Source organism: Drosophila navojoa, chromosome 3 (assembly GCF_054131105.1).
Source record: "Drosophila navojoa isolate 15081-1374.11 chromosome 3, UAZ_NAV_1.0, whole genome shotgun sequence".
In the NCBI taxonomy this organism is placed as follows: Eukaryota; Metazoa; Arthropoda; class Insecta; order Diptera; family Drosophilidae; genus Drosophila; species Drosophila navojoa.
The window spans coordinates 10,886,543-10,904,511 of record NC_142891.1 but is presented as its reverse complement, the minus strand read 5'-3'; the positions used below and the strand labels follow the sequence as shown (position 1 = coordinate 10,904,511).

At 35.8% G+C, this 17,969-nt stretch overlaps 5 protein-coding genes across 6 annotated transcripts; 2 read left to right on the top strand and 3 right to left on the bottom strand.

The window, feature by feature from the left end:
- Nucleotides 1–1,006: 1,006 nt before the first annotated feature.
- Try29F (Trypsin 29F) lies at nt 1,007–2,147 on the bottom strand. The gene has a single exon (XM_030388528.2). It carries the CDS (start codon nt 1,832–1,834, stop codon nt 1,052–1,054), a length of 783 nt encoding a protein of 260 aa, XP_030244388.1. The 5' UTR covers nt 1,835–2,147; the 3' UTR covers nt 1,007–1,051.
- A 130-nt stretch (nt 2,148–2,277) lies between these two features.
- Nucleotides 2,278–3,606, bottom strand: LOC115564333 (UPF0585 protein CG18661). Of its 2 annotated transcripts, none has more exons than XM_030388529.2 (2): nt 3,481–3,606; nt 2,278–3,415 (listed from the first exon to the last, which is right to left on the bottom strand). In XM_030388529.2, the coding sequence occupies exons 1-2, from the start codon at nt 3,483–3,485 to the stop codon at nt 2,731–2,733; spliced, it is 690 nt and encodes a 229-aa protein (XP_030244389.1). In that variant the 5' UTR covers nt 3,486–3,606; the 3' UTR covers nt 2,278–2,730. The 2 variants fall into 2 exon arrangements, with proteins under 2 accessions (XP_030244389.1, XP_030244391.1); XM_030388531.2 differs by having other exon boundaries at nt 2,278–3,367.
- Nucleotides 3,607–3,816: 210 nt separating this feature from the next.
- On the top strand, nt 3,817–6,130 carry alien (COP9 signalosome complex subunit 2 alien). Its single transcript, XM_030388525.2, has 6 exons — nt 3,817–3,991; nt 4,093–4,287; nt 4,355–4,480; nt 4,964–5,445; nt 5,513–5,845; nt 5,913–6,130. Exons 1-6 carry the CDS (start codon nt 3,938–3,940, stop codon nt 6,055–6,057), a joined length of 1,335 nt encoding a protein of 444 aa, XP_030244385.1. The 5' UTR covers nt 3,817–3,937; the 3' UTR covers nt 6,058–6,130.
- A 521-nt stretch (nt 6,131–6,651) lies between these two features.
- Nucleotides 6,652–8,541, bottom strand: LOC108658692 (protein rolling stone). The gene is made up of 4 exons (XM_030388540.2): nt 7,788–8,541; nt 7,191–7,292; nt 6,939–7,125; nt 6,652–6,885 (listed from the first exon to the last, which is right to left on the bottom strand). Exons 1-4 carry the CDS (start codon nt 8,110–8,112, stop codon nt 6,675–6,677), a joined length of 825 nt encoding a protein of 274 aa, XP_030244400.1. The 5' UTR covers nt 8,113–8,541; the 3' UTR covers nt 6,652–6,674.
- Nucleotides 8,542–10,868: 2,327 nt separating this feature from the next.
- rost (rolling stone) lies at nt 10,869–15,595 on the top strand. The gene is made up of 4 exons (XM_030388526.2): nt 10,869–11,359; nt 14,348–14,699; nt 14,774–14,957; nt 15,032–15,595. The coding sequence occupies exons 1-4, from the start codon at nt 11,258–11,260 to the stop codon at nt 15,219–15,221; spliced, it is 828 nt and encodes a 275-aa protein (XP_030244386.1). The 5' UTR covers nt 10,869–11,257; the 3' UTR covers nt 15,222–15,595.
- Nucleotides 15,596–17,969: the final 2,374 nt, after the last annotated feature.

Below are 17,969 nucleotides of genomic sequence, written 5' to 3'. Positions count from 1 at the left end.
GAAGCACCAATAGAATCACTACTAAAAATATGAATATTTCGTATACCAAAACAAATCTACCACTAGTTCTTCTACTCTTTGTGTCTCATCTAACCGTGCCTTTGCAGGCATTCTCGAAATTCCTGAGTCCTGACAACATCTCATCCAGTTTTCCTCTTCTCCCTTCAGTTTTCTAACCCCGTCACAATGCTAGTAACTGTCGATTCGATAAATGCTAACCTGCCGGTACTCAGTTCGCACTTCTATTTTCCATCTTGTCTTGTGTTAAAGAGGTTCCTATGTGCGTGTGTGTCGGGGAGCATGTCCAATGACTTGGCTCATTGCAATTTTGCACGTGAACTTGTTAAGAGCAAACAACACGTGGGCAAGTCATGAAATTCAAATCGAACACTTATTGTCAGTCTCCAAAAAAGAAACAATGAAACAGGATACCAAAATAATCGATACACAACAAAAATAATGAAAATGGCATCGTACATATAAATATATATAGTACCCTAATGTATAGTACACAATTTTGAAATGATTACACAATTTTCGTAAGACATATATAAAATATTAGCTCCAGTTATAGACAGCCGGATGTGGCTAGATCATCACAGTATACCCCGATTTCTCATTTTCAATGGGTTAACAGCAGAATACAAATAAATTAATTTCAAAGTAAATTCAATTCTTATAAGCTACACTCAATGAAACATAGAAAGCTATTTGATTTTACCCGGACAGCAATTCGTACATTGCGTAAGATCATTATACTCCTTTTATGTACTAATGTTGTTTAACAAGTAAAATGATGATAGCTGCAAATCCGAAACACATTTCAGAAAATACTTTTTTAAATTGCGCGCCCTGTTGCGAGTGCCATAGCAACGAACTTGTTACATGCTCACAATAGTACTGCCCATCAGCTTTATGTAATTTTTTGAAACGATACCAATGCTGCCCATAAGTATTTATCGATTGTTGAATGTTATTTTTTTTTAATTTCGCGCTAACCAGAAAATTTGTAATTATTTGATAGGTTTAATTTGAATTTATTGGAAACAAGTTATATGCCACTTATGGAAACAATCCAATCCCTGACTGCCGACACTTTGGAGTAAACGCCAGGATATTGTGGCTTCGCACAGCCAAATCCCCAGGAGACAACGCCCCATAATTTGCCATTGACGGCCAGGGGACCGCCAGAGTCCCCTTGACAGGCATCCTTGCCACCTTCGGTGAGACCCGCGCATAGCATACGGTCCGTAATGTTGCCAAAATGCTCATAGGCTAATGTGCATTTGGTCTGATTCACCGTGGGCACGGTGACAGCTCGCAGCACATCTGACGATTCCTCGGCATTTTGGGTATTGCCCCAGCCGGTAATTGTAACCAATGTGCCATCTGGAAGATCCTCATTCTGTTCAGGCAGCTGGGCAAATGTCTGGGTGACGTTTGTGCTATTATAGGGCGCTAGCTCTAGCAGGGCGTAGTCATAGTCGATTATTCGTGAATTGTAATCGGGATGACGATGAATACGCCGTATGTTGACGATCAGGCCATCCTTCTCCTTGCGCGTGGCACCGACCCGCACCGTCAAGGACTCCACACTAGCTCTCTCCACACAATGGGCGGCTGTCAGTGCCCAGCCGACGCCAATCAATGAGCCGCCGCACATATGAAAGCTACGCTGCAGTGAAATTTGATACGGGTAATCCTTAATAGACACCTGAACGCCGCCCACAATGCGTCCATCCTGTCGCAGGCTGGGCACAGCCGGCACAGTTAGGCAGCCAACGCAGGTGAATAGTAACAGCGGCAGGAGCAGCGTATTCCAACTTAGCGACATGCTCGATTCCGAGTGGATAAGCGTTATGTTAGCTCAGCGGTTATTAGGAATGCTTATATAGACGCCGACTAACGGGTTATCAATCTATCAAGCTCATTTTTGAGGGTCAATCATCGTAGCTGCGTAGCGAAGGTATCCACTTGGCCTAGTTAATCCGTCGCCGATACTCATAAAATTTTATGGCCCATAGACGATGATATCGACGTCATCGAGAATGTTATCTAAGCCCAATTCTATTGTTTGAAAAAGACAATTCAGGGTCTTGTTTTTTCTTGAAAATTGTGCCAAATATATATAAATTGGCAATAAAGAGTAATGAAAATAGTAATATAAATTTTACTGTATGTACATATATCAGAGCAACAACTCGCACATATATAGATATTGTAGTCCATTGTAATATTGCAATCGTGTTCTCTTTAAATAGATGTTATAGCATACGCACAGTTTATACAAATATATTTGATATTGAGAAAGACTCTATTACTAAACTACTAGAATAATCAGGATATAACCAACAACAAGGGCTTATAGGCTGGACTCTATAGTACGATATAGAAAACGTTAAGTTTATATAAATACCTTTTGAGATACTGCAAAATTATACCGGTGATTCATCAGATTGTTCAGCTATCTCAACTTCTGGTTTGTGTTTCCTCTAAAATTACATATATCCCGATTGTATTGCACTTCCTTATAGAAAGATTACGAAGTATATGCGATAAATCCATTTTCTTATCTCTATGCCAAGAAGTTTTGTTACAGATTTGCCACTAAGATGCGTTGGTTTGTGTGGGATCAATGGGAATAGCCGCCAAACATTACAAAATATCAGGGAAGAAAGCGAGCGCCGTATATGTAGAGAATACTCTAGCGTACGCTGCAATGGCTCACTTTTACAGCTTTAGCCAGGTCAAGAACTTATTGTTGGACGGCATATCGGTGACTCGTTCCAGCCGCAAGCCATTCAAATCGGCCAACTGCTTCAGATCTCTGATATCCCGTATGCCCCACTCACTATTTCGACTTCTCAAGTTCGCATCGAAGTCAACATTGCTTTGAGGCGTCAATAGGCCGTCCAGGGCATAGGGTCCATAAGTGAAGAGTTTGCCGCCCGGTTTCAGCAGCTGCCCAGCAGCACGAAATAGTCCCTCCGAACAGTTCCATGGCGTAATGTGCATCATATTGCAGTTCAACATATAGTCATAGCTGGCGAGCTTTAGCTGCGCCTTCGTGCCTTCCTCCCATTGCTGCAGATCCTGCGAAATGTCCACAAAGAGTGGCGGACAGATATTACCAGTTGCGCAATCGGCGGCATATGCTTTAATGGAACTGAAATCTCTGCGCTCATATTCCGTTGTTTGAAAACTGATGTTCGGTAGGAGAGGGGCCAAATAACCGGCATGCTGTCCCGAACCGGAGGCAATCTCCAGCAATCGTAGATTTGGTGTACTCTTATCCACCTGCTGCAGCAAGGCCTCCGATATGGGCTGAGAATTCCGATCTGCCGAAGGATGTGTGCGCTTTATAGCGCTGTGGAGCGTCGTCACATGAAACAAACATCGAAAGTGTTTTGTCAGACTGTGTGCGATGTTTACTGCATAAATAAGTTCTTGGTTTAATTGCGATTCCAGCGAATATTTTACCTCATATTTGTAACTGGTGATTATCAATTTATTCCCAAATCCACTTACGTATTTGCTCTCAAATGGCTTTATTACTTTTACTTTCTTGGCGCTGCTCGGCTACGAACTTATCGATATACCAGGGCTGCCGTAATGCCGAGACGATACACGACAGTGAGCTAATCCTTTATGGATTATTATATAATAAATTTATTTTCAAAAATAAATATTGTCATAATATTGTAGCAAATAAATTAAATAATATTTATATAATTTTATGAACAAAATATATTTAGTATTTTATTCATACGTGGTCGGCCATTATATATCGGACGCATACCGATATGTGCAAAATGTCTTATATGGCAGTGCTGTTTTATCGCCTTGCCGCCACATTCGGGAGTGAAACAAATTTTTGTCAGTTTTAATTAGGCATTGTTTTTCTTGAATCAATTGTTGCACCTTAGGAAACTGCACAATGTCTGATAACGATGATGATTTTATGTGTGACGATGATGAAGACTATGGCCTGGTAAGAATTGCCACATTTCACAATATTTGAAATTGTATCTACGGCATATCTCAACACCCGGCGTCGCCTGCATGGTTTACTCTTTGCGGGCTACATTTTAGGAATACTCGGAGGATAGCAACTCAGAACCGGACGTAGATCTAGAGAATCAATACTACAACAGCAAGGCACTCAAGGAAATGGAGCCCACAGCGGCGCTAGCCAGTTTCCAAAAAGTGCTCGATCTGGAGAACGGCGAGAAGGGCGAATGGGGCTTCAAGGCGCTGAAGCAAATGATTAAAATCAACTTTAGTCTGGTGAGCCTGAAGTGGGCTGGAAAATAGAATATTTATGAACTATGCTCTTTTCTCCCCTTATGTGTAGAGCAACTACAAGGAAATGATGGTGCGCTACAAGCAGCTGCTTACCTACATCAAAAGCGCCGTCACACGCAATCACTCCGAGAAGAGCATCAATTCCATACTAGATTACATATCGACGTCCAAGAATGTAAGTAGGAGAGGTCTCTTACCACGATAAATGCTGGCCCTAACAGGTTTAACATCTTATTTGTACTTTCATATGTATATTAACTATTCTTATACAAAAGTAGTTTCATTTGCAATGACTTTGATAGAGGATATTATAGAGGATTAAATTTTTGTTTATGAGCAAATTGCGATACAGGTCCTTACAGATAGACACCCTATATATAAGCAAAGTCATGTGTTTTATATATTCAATATTAAAAAATGTTCCAAATATTTTTCAATATGGAATATAGGCAAAATGTATCTATATATCGTTGTGGATTTTCCAAATAGAAAGTACAAAGATCGATAGTAAATAAATGGATTGTGTTTACTAGAGCCTAAACTAACTGCAAGATATGAATAAAAAATAATTAATAATAATAATAATATGAATTATCCTAGTATATAGCAAAACTAATTTAATTATTTTAAAGAAATTAACTTTAAATTATGTTTTCAGATGGAATTGCTACAGAATTTCTATGAGACCACTTTGGATGCATTGCGCGATGCCAAAAACGATCGTTTGTGGTTCAAGACGAACACGAAACTGGGCAAATTGTACTTTGATCGCAACGATTTCACCAAATTGCAAAAGATACTCAAGCAGTTGCACTCGAGCTGCCAGACAGACGATGGCGAGGATGATCTGAAGAAGGGCACCCAGCTTCTAGAAATTTATGCGTTGGAAATCCAAATGTATACGGTGCAGAAGAATAATAAGAAATTGAAGGCCCTCTATGAGCAATCATTGCACATTAAATCGGCAATACCTCATCCACTGATAATGGGCGTAATACGTGAATGCGGCGGAAAAATGCATTTGCGTGAAGGCGAGTTCGAGAAGGCGCACACCGATTTCTTTGAGGCATTCAAGAACTACGATGAGAGCGGATCGCCCAGACGCACAACCTGCCTGAAATACTTGGTGCTGGCCAATATGTGAGTGAGAGTGCGATTAAATTGAGAATAATCATATTCAATTAATTGATCCTATTGTCTCTGACAGGCTAATGAAGTCCGGCATTAATCCATTTGACTCGCAGGAGGCCAAACCGTATAAGAACGATCCCGAAATATTGGCTATGACAAATTTGGTTAACTCATACCAAAACAATGATATCAACGAGTTTGAGACTATATTGCGCCAGCATCGCAGCAACATAATGGCCGATCAGTTTATACGCGAGCATATTGAGGATTTGCTGCGCAATATACGCACCCAGGTGCTCATTAAACTGATCCGACCCTATAAGAATATAGCCATACCGTTCATAGCCAATGCACTCAACATTGAGCCGGCTGAAGTGGAAAGCCTGCTCGTATCCTGCATACTGGATGAGTACGTTGACTCAACGAACATACCGATATTATTACTATATAACTCAATCAAACATTATACTTTGCAGCACCATCAAAGGGCGGATCGATCAGGTAAATCAGGTGTTGCAGCTGGACAAGGTCAATAGCAGCGCTGCTCGATACAATGCACTGGAGAAATGGTCCAATCAAATTCAATCACTGCAATTCGCTGTAGTACAGAAAATGGCTTAGACATAAGGCAACGATTAAAATCTAATGGAAATTCTGAAAAATTTCAAATCAAATATAGTCTTCTTACTAAAACCTTAGCACAGAGCATGAAACAACGCCTCTATATATAAATGAAATACACCAATGTTAAGGGCTTTCAAGATAAAGCTGCGATAAGCAGAGGTTGTTCTGTCATAAATATGTATGGCCGATAAGCAATTGTATATTTCCATGACTCGAATGAAAAAATTAACAAATATTCAGAGACTGAGCGAAACCGATTTCTAAAGTAAAGGAAATATGGGAACGTCGGCCTGATTGCTGCTCTTGGCACTTTGGGGGCGTGGCAGACCATATATGTTGCATATTTAAAGCTTGTTGATCTCTCATTGCCTTGCAACATATATGATTTATTTACCAATTTGAGGACTGGCAAGAAAACCAGAGAACATTTAAATGATTGTGTTAAAGTTTTATATAAATATCAATATTTAAAAATAAAGAACCATAACTAAAGTTCAATCAACTAAATAAAAAAGAGAATTGCGGCATAGGTTCGTTTGTGCTCAAACTGTTTTCCCAAAATGAGCATAGGCAATAACAAATTAAAAAAAATACGAATCGAATTTAAACTTTAATCAAGCAGCTTCAGCGCCTGATGTGGGCGTCTGCCGCACTTCAATGGAAGAAGTTTTGCTACAGCGCTCATGCATCCACAATCTTAGTCTGTAGATCCAGAAGATGAGGACGCAAAAGAATAGCGCCAGCACAATGCAGCCACAAACGCTGCCAATGGCCAGGCCCGGCCTCTCCCAGTCCAGAATGAAATATATAAAGCGGTTACCAAAGCTGCAAATGCAATCGAATAAGAGAGGAATCAAAAGGGAAATCAAATAGCTCACAAATCGGTGCCGCCTGCCCAGAAATAGATGAGAGAGAAGAGGCCATAGACGAGGCCCGCCGCGAGCGGATAAATAAAGTGCATCAGGCGAGTGGGAAAGGCCACGACAAAGCAATCGAAGAGCATGCAAATTGAATTGAACGCATGCGCCCAAAGATTGTACAGTCCAACGGGACCCTCAGACATGCCTAAAAAGGGGTTGATTCATTAATAATAGCTTTTGAGCAGCATAACAAACACTTCAGTTGCTCACTGGGATAGAGCGCTGTCCAGAAAACCAACGTTATCAACAGGGCCAAAACTGTCGTCGTAAAATGGGAGCACCAGTATATCCTAAGAGCCCAGCTACCAGAGACTGAAATGAAGATATATTAAATATAACTAATTCCATATCTAACACTGAATCTAGCAAACCAAAATGAGAATTATGCCTGTGAATCTAGGCTATATATACATATACATCATATATTTTATTAAAATATATTTGACTTGAAATAGTAGGAATAATATAATTATAATATAAAATGAAAAGCCGACAGATGAATAAATATTTAATGAACAATTTGATTGTGACCTAACATATTGAAAGTTTATTTTTGAAAATCTAAATTTGAATATATGTATTAAACCTCTGAATACTAGGAAGCCTATAAATACTTTGAATGCTGAAAGTACTTGTGCACCTTTATAGTTATTATTATAGTTATTAATAAATGACTTGTAAAATTTAATTTTGTTTTATATTTGAAAATGAAAACATTTTCATACTTATTTATGGCTTGATGATTCAATTAAACCATCTTCCAGCTAGAGAATTATAAACAAATATGTGTAAGAGAGATTTGCTTACCAAAATAGCTAGGCCTTATAAAGTATATGGTGGCCAGAATGGCGCCATAGGCACAGGCATAGAAGCATAAGGAGAAGCCCCAATCGGTTAGATAGATGAACCATTTGCCCTCATTGAATTGATCGACCAGACTGCCAATGACACCAGCCGCAAAGAAGGCGGCCAGGAGCCAACGATAGATCAGCCAGATGAAACAGCGTTCGCCGCGCTGCCATTGGGAGCGACAGAAGTCGGCGGGCTGATCGTGGTACAGTGAAAACTTGGCACACTGAAACTCATCCACCAGTGGCTGGCAGCAGCAGGTTTGCTGGCTGGTATCACGCATCACGCCGGCCGGATGGACTCGATGTCTGCGTAGCTGGACAAGAGCTGCTAAGGCCGACCAGAGCAAATGGCTGACACGTCGGTAGAATGTCAACTGCCGCAGCCAGGGCCAGAGTCGGGCCAATAGGCCTGATAGTTTGACATTATTTCCGCAAATTGTTGTAGCCAAATGGCAATTCGAGTGTTAACTTATCAGCTGATGATTCTTATCAGCAGTTATGTCTGACTGGAAAGTACTTCCAGCCAATCTGTGTATATACCACCGATAGCTAACAAAATAGCCGTTTAGCCGCTATTATTGATGTTGGCCAACTACTCGGACTAACTTGGCTAACAGTCAGTGCGAGGCGCCAGGCCTGAGTACCTTCCCACGCTTCTCAGTAAAGCCCGACACGCGCTAAATGTGCTTTAAATTTTTTAACAGCTTTTTGTGAATTTCAAATCAAAATCAAAAGTAATTCCCCACTTGAATTTATCACCCTAAAAATAGGCATTTCTACAAAATCGTAATTGATTATCGCATGATGAACATGTAACTCACGTACTGAACCATTACCGATTATATGATTTCGTCAAATTTAAAAAAAAAAAAAGCACACACAAAACAAAAACAAATAGAGACCTTGAGTTTTAGATAAGATGACAACGCGGAACACTTTGTTAGTCAAACAAAACAAATTTATGATAATAATTTCGCAGTTCATTCATAACGCGTATGTTCACTAATTTAAGCCATTTTTTTTTATTTTTTTTTTTATTCACCGGAAAATTTATTTATTAAAAACAAAAAAATTCAATGAAAAGAGTTAAAATTCTGTTGTTTTTGACAAACACACGAATGTAGGCGTATATCTTTACTTTAATATATATTTGTTATTTATTTTAAGCTTAAAATTATTATAGAGATAATTTACTTTTATTTTTCCATTAAAAATTCGATTCGATTAGAATTGTTATCTTCCTTGCTATCTATCATAATTTCTAATAGATTTTTCATACACGCAAATCAAAAATGGAAATTTACGCATTTCGCCTCGACTTGATTGCAACAGACATGCAATCTTATATCAAATACAGTTTTTATTTTTAAATGGAATGCGCTTTAGGTTCGGTTCGGCTTGAAAATTCAAATAAACAACTTTTAAATTATGCAATAGCACGAAGTGGCAGATATCAGTGCTAGATACAATCGATGATTGAAGACACTTTCAATTTCTAAATCAAAAGAAAACAATTTCTAAGTGCCTTCGAGTCAATGGCAAGGTCACCAAAGAGGGGCGTATAAATGGAACAAATAAAAGTGTAAATTTGTATGTATGTATGACACTTATAGTATATACAATATCTGCCTTATATATATGTATGTATGTAGTTTGGAATTTTCAACACCCAGCAATTTGTAATCGATGCCATGTTTATTAAACTGACCCTCAACTGATCAAATTACGTTTGCAAATTGAAATATCAGATCCAATCAACAAACAAATTTCTGGTGTAATATTTTGTATTATTTACTGAAAAATGCAGACAAGAAATGTGTGCATAATATGTATACAAATAATAATAATTAAAAAATATATTTGTATTAAATATTCTTCATCAAGTATTTTAATAATACAATTCTTTGCAAAAAATAATTTCCCACCTAATTGCTGATAAGCTGAATGTGGGTCAAACCTAAAAAAAAAAAACAGAAATTTAAATTTAAAAAAAAAAAAAAACTCTATGGTTAAACGCATTTTTTGGAATTTGCGACTCCCATAGCTTGCCTGCAGTTGAGCATACACATAATTGGGAGAGCTGAGAGCTCTAATTGAACGACCTCCAGGGCTTCAAGTTCAATAAAGTCAGCTCAGCAGCTGATGTATGTTTTATATGGTGCGATGACAAACGACGCTGCTGCTGTCAATAACACTGATATCATATCATTCGAAATGATTCCCACAGCATCATGTTTTTGGATGGAGCACTTAACAGATCGGCGACTATTTGACACTCACTTTTTATTTTTGTTTTTGTTTTTGTTATTGGCTTTGTGTGAGTATTTCACATTAACAATATGCCTTTAATTAAATTACTTAGTTTAATTTATTGCTATGCCCTATAATTTGTTCATAAAATGGATATTTTGACTATATTATATAAAAGAAACTTAAGAATTTTTTGTATTATTCAACAGCATATTAAATTTATTTTTTAATTTCATACAAAGAAAATCAAAAATCAAAAAATTGAATTAATTATTTTTAGAAGAGTTTATCGATCCTATATTTTAAGGCTTTGAGTGAGCATGTCTGAACTAAAGAAATAAAAATTTAAAACAAGTATTACCATTGCCGTCGGGCATTACCGACTGAAGAATTCTCTATCGCGACCTTGACAGTACCAGATTAATTTTCTGATTTACAATTTTTGTTTGTTTTTTAATTAAGAATTAGTTTTATAAAACATAATAATTAATAAATATTAAAAAGTATATTACAAAATAAATGTATGAAAAATAAAAATAAAAAAAATAAATTTAAATAAATTTGTCATAGTTATGTATTCAACTATTATTATTATATATTATCTCTGTTAAAATGTATGCGCTTAACTTTAGGCTCGACTCAAAAGAGTATATGGCAGGCTTCAGTTCTAAAAAAAAAAAAAATCGTATTTTTTTTGTGATATTAATTTTGCCGATCGCATGGCGTACGGCTTCGTGTATATAAAAGAGTCGAAGCCTGCGCCAACTACTTGGTCGTATTATTTGCAGTGACCGCGTTTCTAATCGTTGCCTCGGTAGCGGGTTCGGCACATTCACCAGTCAGTCAGAGGGTCTCTCAAAGGGTAAAAGCGTTCGACTGCTTTCAGTCGAGTCTGTCTCGTCGTGTGCTGTGCACGAGTGCGCGTTCCCACCGGAGTAGTAGCGAACTGCCGAAAAGCGCGAATACATACATATACATACACATATACACATACATTTTTACCGACTCCGTCCAAGTCACAGCTCCGCGAATTATTTTCATGATCACACAGAGCGCAACAATAGCTGAATCAGGCTGAAAGTTTATTTCTGCACACAATTAGCAGAAGCACGCCGGCAAGTCGGTAGCCAACACAGTACATCCATCGATTAGCGATTATAATTAAACAAAGATAAAATGCAATTTCTCAAAAGGTTCCGGAAGGGCCTCAACAATGAATTACAAAAGCAAAATTTCGGCTTTGAGTGCAGTCACGTGCATCTATTTTATAAGTCTCTGGTGAGTTTAATGTCTAAACGGTAGTGCTATGTGTCTCGGAAATTATCTGAAAGCCCTTTACACCTTAAGCAACTTAGTGTTTGAGATGAGATCATTTGAAGTTTTAGTATGTGCACGTAGCAAGTGGTATTAATGCATTAAGTATAGCTTGACGCTTACAATCGTATGTAAGACCAGCAGCAGACCGTCCAACGACTATTGCATACACTTGCTGAAGAATTTTTTAATATGTACATTGTTTGAGTTATATTTAATAGAATATTTCGATATATGTATTTATGTTATTTTAATTAATGTATCTGTATATAAGTATATTTTTAATTTTTATACCCTGAACCCATTGAAAATGGGAAATCAGGGTATAATGGTTTTGTTAAAAGTATGTAACAGGCAGAAGGAGGCGTGGCAGACCCCACAAAGTATATATATTCTTGATCAGGACGACAAACTGAGTCGATTTGGCCCTGTCCGTCTGTCTGTCCGTCCGTCCGTCCGTCCGTCCGTCCGTCCGTCCGTCCGTCCGTCCGTATGTATGAACGCGTCGATTTCCGAAGATATAAGAGCTAGAGACTTAAACTTTTTTTTAAAATGTCCGTATATATCACGCGCAGATCGAGTTTATCACTAAAAAGCGATAACTCATTCCGATATTTTTTTATCGATAAAAAACCTTATCGAAGATCACTTAAATAATTATATCTCCTACATCTTTCAAGCTACAGTCTCCAAATTTAAAATGTATATTAAGACGCATGTCATACAATTTCGGTTTTTGTTAAAATTTACCCCCCACCCCCAAATCCACCCCCTCACCCTAATCTTTGTAAAAGTCGTATATCAAATACTAGAGACTTGTGCTTCGGTATACACATACATTTTAACATTATGATTACGTTCTGAAAGTTTCATTACGATCGTACGTCTAGAAATTAAATTATTCAACAAATAAGTGTTCATTATATTGCCAACATTGCAGCGCAACCCAAGCGCAATCGCCTGTATATGCGAGTGTGTGTATGCGTGTGTTTGTTTGTATGCGTGTGTGTGTGCGTGTATTTGTATGTATGCGTGTGTGTGTGCGTGTGTGTTTCCTAATTATTTTTGAAATATCAGTTGCTTGTAGGGTTCAGGGGATCTCGTAGTCGAGCAGTCTCGACTAGAGCTTTCTTACTTGTTATTTATTTATTTTATCATATTTATATTACAATTTATAATACATAGTTTATAGTTATACAGAAGTATTTAAAATATATTTATGTGTGCATATTATTATTATTATTTTTTATATATTTTGTATAAAATATTTTTATGTATTTTTCTTCCCACCTTAATATACTAAAAAAAACAATGAAAACATTAAAAAAAAATATAATTTATGAGCATCATTGACAAAGCTCTTTGTTGATTTACATAAAGCGCATCAGTTGAAAAGAATTTTTTAAATCTGATACAATACAATACATGACAGAAAGTAAAGAGAAAAAATTATATAAACAAATATTTGGCGGATATACTGAAATAGTACTTGACGGTAACAGTACTCACATTGTATATAAAAAGTAAATTCCGGAAATATCACACCATAATTTGTCACATTCGTATGACTTATCGAAATTAGAGAATAGAAGAATTGTTTAGCACATTTAGCTTTAAATTAGACATGGCACGATCAAATGTCTACACATACATACATATAGCAATTATATACTGATATTGGGGTCGTCTAATAGCACACGATCTTCCCGAAGTTCAAAACAAATCAATTCTCATTGCGTAATCGACAAGCTATGTTATTTTATTTTATTTTATTTTTTTTTTTTTGCACTTCAACCAAGCGAAAACGACAACAAACTTACTAACTTAGCAAGCACGAGCCGGGGCAGTTAGTACGTCATTAATTTGACAGCACGAGGCGAACAGACAGTGAGACAACATATAGTAGATAACAGACACTTAACAGCTGTCGGAATGTTAGCTCTGACTTGATACTGCCATAAGCGGAATATTTATATGCAAACAGGCAGTTGCACTCGGTTAGTTAAATAAACAACAATTACACGTTGTGTAAAGGTCAGATAAGGTGGGCAGGTAGATGCAGTATGATTATCAATGATTATATATAATATATACATATACATTATATATTATTATCATTATTATATAGCAATCAATAAAACTACGCATAACTATAAATGTTAATCACATTAATTTGATTAGCTCTTATCTATATTCGTGTATTACTTTTAAAAATTTGGACTTTCGGCGCCGTAACGTCAGAGTTATGTATCCAATCAGTGCTGTGGTAATCGTGTACTTTGATTTTCCTTAGTTGCAAACTCATGCCCGATAGCGGTATTTCGCTAATTAAATATGAATGTAAATACTATAACTAAATACCTTATAAAGAATGACTTCCTACAAGCTAGATAACAAATGTACAAAGACCATGCTTGATAAAACTATTACAAATCAAGTTAAATTTTCAATGAAAAGACGCGAAAAACACTTCCTTAGTTTACCAGTAAATCTTAGAATAACATAAAGTCAGGAAGGCTTTATTTTTAAGCACAAATTTATTAATTACAGTTGAAAAAAAAAATGTAAAAATAACTTTAAATAAAATATACGATTTGCGTTAAAATAAAGTAAAGAATAAAAGAAAAATTAAAACATTAAAAAGAAAGTAAGAAAATGCTATATTAATTAATATTAATTAAAGAATTTTTAACCTGTAAACAATAACAAAAATAGAAGAAAACTGTCGAAGATATTTAAGAATATATATAAGCAAAAATACAAATACTATTTAATCAAAATTATTATTTAATCATATGAATTAATTAAGATTAAATCATTTGAGCTATTCAAGAATTTACTGCATAATATAGTTTATTTAACCTCTAGCACCTACTGAATATTCAACTTTCTCTTTCTCTCTCTCTCCTTATCTGCGGTTTACTCACTCTGTTTGTTGTCTCTATTTTTCAGTGGCAAAAACATGAAGTCAGCACAGTTTATTTACTATATCGTTGGCTACTGGCGCTAATATTTCTGGGCGTTTACATCACTTGCATCATTCTGCAATTCTGTGATGGCAAATTTTTTATCTACATGACCAACTGGGGCTTTGGTCTGATCACGATCACAATGATAGTTGCGGCAGTGAACGTCACACGCTGGCACTACGATCTACAGAATGTGCGGAGTCTGGTGCAGGAGGCGGGACAGAAGGCGCGCACATCATGCGGCCTGAAGATATACTGGTGGCTGTATAATATATCATTATTGCTGGCACTAATCATATCCACAGTATACTGGATATTTCTCAATGGTCGCATGAGTGAGTTGGCGAATGCAATTCTAAACACACTATACTAAATAGAATACTTACATAATTCGATTCAATGTGTGTAGACAAACCAACACGATTTCCGGTCATCAGCATTGTAACGCATGCTCTGAATACCGTTTGTATGCTGATCGATTTTCTAGTCGTTGCATTTCCGTTGCGTCTGTGGCACATGGTGCAGACGATGTGCATGGCCATTGCCTTCTTTCTGTTCACCCTCATCTATCACTTTTGCGGCGGCACCGACGAGTAAGTAGCCCGTACACTTGAAATGTCTATAGATTATCTAATTAATTACTTTCGATTTGGATTCGTGAACGCAGATTCGGCAATCCCTATGTCTATCCCATACTGGACTGGAACAATCCCAAGCGCTGTCTGATCACCTTTGTCGGCATTTTCCTAATGATCATCTGCTATTGGGTGCTGCTCTTTGGCGTTCACAAATTGAAGCAGGTCTTCAATCGAGCCTTCAGCATTGTCTGGACACCTCATGCCGTTGGCCTCATATGAGATCAACTCTCTATCTAGCACTGACTAAATACAAAATAATACCACCATCATACAAAACTGCACTCAAGTAGTTTTAGGTAGTACCGCCCGCATTTGCTCATTATTTCCATTTAGTTACATAACTCGCACACACACACACACACACAGACACACACATTGATTGACACACACTTTCATGCACACATTCTATACCATTTATTTATATCAATTTGTAGCTGTACGCAGTAAATTATTGTTATTTGGTAACTACTAGCTCTGCGATTAGTTTATAAGTGCATTTCTACTGGTTCCTTAATGTCGAAGCAATGGACAATTGCTTTGGCTATATATATTTTAACTGTATAAACAGATGAATAAAGCTTATCGCTATGGAATCCATAGCATAAAGATTCCGTTGAAAAATAAATTTAAAAATCAAACAAGAGCATTTTATAATTTAAATTTGTCCATACCACAATGATATGAGAAGAACATTTGAAGTGACAATGGAATGAGATAAAATTGATGTTTAAAAAAATATTATAGAATATTCAATCTAATTTATCATTTAAATAAAATCTTCCTCTTTAAACAATAAACAACAAAATACATATTAAAATATAATACAAATTTATTGCAGATTATTGTAATATTACAAAAAAAATGTATTAAACTGTAAATATAAAATAAAAATGAACGACAGAAAACCATAGCAATACAAACAGCTTCATAATTAATTATTTTATAAATATAAAAATAAAACAAACTAACCAAAATTACTGCAAGAGCTTATAAACTATAACCATTATAAAATTATTTTGAAACTAAAAAAAAAAAAAATATATATATATATATAAATATAAAATATATTTTATTTTTTAATTATAATTAAAATAAAATAAAATTAATTAACAAATAGTGCCAAAAAGTATTGATTAACACAAATGAATAGACTGATATATACTAATTAAACTTAACGAATATTAACATTTTACAACAATTTAAGAATTTAATAAAAAAAAATGTTTCCGATAAAATATAAATATAAGTAATGCCAAAATAATTCACACGTTATAATAAACTAAATTTTCTCTTCTGCTTTCATTCATTTGTAGGAAAAGGATCGAAGTAACTTTGATTGAATATATAAAAATTAAATATAAAATAATGACAAGAAAATATTGTTTATTTATATAATAAACCTAATATGCTCAGTGTTAGAGTTAGGGTATAGAGGCCAATGACATATGCATAAATTAAGCCAACTACCGAGACACAGTGCACATAGGTAGACAGACAAGCACACATACACGCTAACACATGCATATGTAGTACATGCTTATGTATGAATGTATGTATGCATACACAAATCTTTGCTACTTCAGTTACACTCTGTTTTTTCGCACTCTCTCAAGGGTTTCATGTTCGTTTACAGAGTGCTTCGCTAAATCTTGCTAAGCCCCTATCGACTATATTCCCATGAAATTGAAGGCAATAGCTAAAAATAAATATGAATTATGTTTGGATAATCTGTAACACACATTAAAACGGCTTTGATGTGTATTGCAGAATACAGTTAAATACGTATGTATTTATAAATAAAATAACCCACATCCATACAACACGATGTGTCATCACACTTTAAATGATTGCCAAATTACTTGGGTAAAGAAATAATGCCATCATGCTTTACCGAACCAAACACAAACGAGTTCTGCCAAAAGCTTGCAAAAGAAAACAGAGAATAAATGCGGCAAAAGAACATGAATAAGCATAAAATGAAAAGAAAACTGTACAAAGTTAGTTAGAAAGAGGTCTGAGGTAGAGGCGGATTGCTTTTATTCTGTTTACGACGATTGCTGAAACGCGAACAAGAGATGAAAGACTAATTAGGTCTGTTTCTCTCCCGAGGAGTACGAATCTCGGTGCTGGGCACAGCTAAAACATCGTCGTCAGCTTTAATCGTTCAGCAAAAATAAAAAATACACAAGAGCAACAATAACAACAACAAAGGTAGTACACTCAGCGAAACTGAAAACAAAACTGACAAAGAACCTTTTGATGGGCTAACCATGTGTGGATTTGGGCAGAGTTACCCAATTAAACAAAAGGCTTTGTTTAATTAATTTAAATTGTTTTAATGTTAACACCAATAATTTGAATGAGTCGCCCAAGCCAATATGCACTGGATTTGAAACTGTTTTAAATTTATTTTCCTACTCTCAAAGAGTACTCCTCCATGCAAAAGCAATTAAATATGCATTTACATAACGCTTATATCGAAGCATCTACATTTATATCCGAAATTTGTTATTTATTTATAAAGATATATGATTCAATTGTCGTGTATGCGAAACTCAACTAAACTCACCTGTGCTTGTTGACAGCGCCGCAGCAACAGCAGCCGCGGCAGCAGCAACATTTAACGATCAAACGGTATACGGTGTACGATATACGATATTATATGTAGACGGACAGTGGGCAGAGGCATAGCAAATTCTGTGTGTAAGAAATGAAACGAAAGAACCTTAATAAATTATATAAATTAAATAACAATATTATTATATATTAATGGTAATATATTATATATTAATAATAATATAATATAAAATTAATAAATGCTATATAATTTATGGATAAAATTATAAAATAAAAAAATGTAATATGAATATATCTAAGAAAGAAATAAAATAAACAAATTCGTATATTACTTCACAATATTTTTATTATAAAAATTAAAAACTGAAATTTGTTTGTTAGATATAATAA

Coding starts and splice junctions, on each gene's coding strand:
- Try29F (XM_030388528.2), bottom strand. CDS start 1,834: ATGTCGCTAAGTTGGAATACGCTGCTCCTGCCGCTGTTACTATTCACC.
- LOC108658692 (XM_030388540.2), bottom strand. CDS start 8,112: ATGCGTGATACCAGCCAGCAAACCTGCTGCTGCCAGCCACTGGTGGAT. Junction 7,293..7,787: donor TATAAGGCCTAGCTATTTTG/GTAAGCAAATCT, acceptor TCTTCATTTCAG/TCTCTGGTAGCTGGGCTCTT. Junction 6,886..6,938: donor TGGGCAGGCGGCACCGATTT/GTGAGCTATTTG, acceptor TTGCATTTGCAG/CTTTGGTAACCGCTTTATAT.
- rost (XM_030388526.2), top strand. CDS start 11,258: ATGCAATTTCTCAAAAGGTTCCGGAAGGGCCTCAACAATGAATTACAA. Junction 11,360..14,347: donor ATCTATTTTATAAGTCTCTG/GTGAGTTTAATG, acceptor TCTATTTTTCAG/TGGCAAAAACATGAAGTCAG. Junction 14,700..14,773: donor ATTTCTCAATGGTCGCATGA/GTGAGTTGGCGA, acceptor CAATGTGTGTAG/ACAAACCAACACGATTTCCG.
- alien (XM_030388525.2), top strand. CDS start 3,938: ATGTCTGATAACGATGATGATTTTATGTGTGACGATGATGAAGACTAT. Junction 3,992..4,092: donor ATGATGAAGACTATGGCCTG/GTAAGAATTGCC, acceptor GCTACATTTTAG/GAATACTCGGAGGATAGCAA. Junction 5,846..5,912: donor GTATCCTGCATACTGGATGA/GTACGTTGACTC, acceptor TATACTTTGCAG/CACCATCAAAGGGCGGATCG.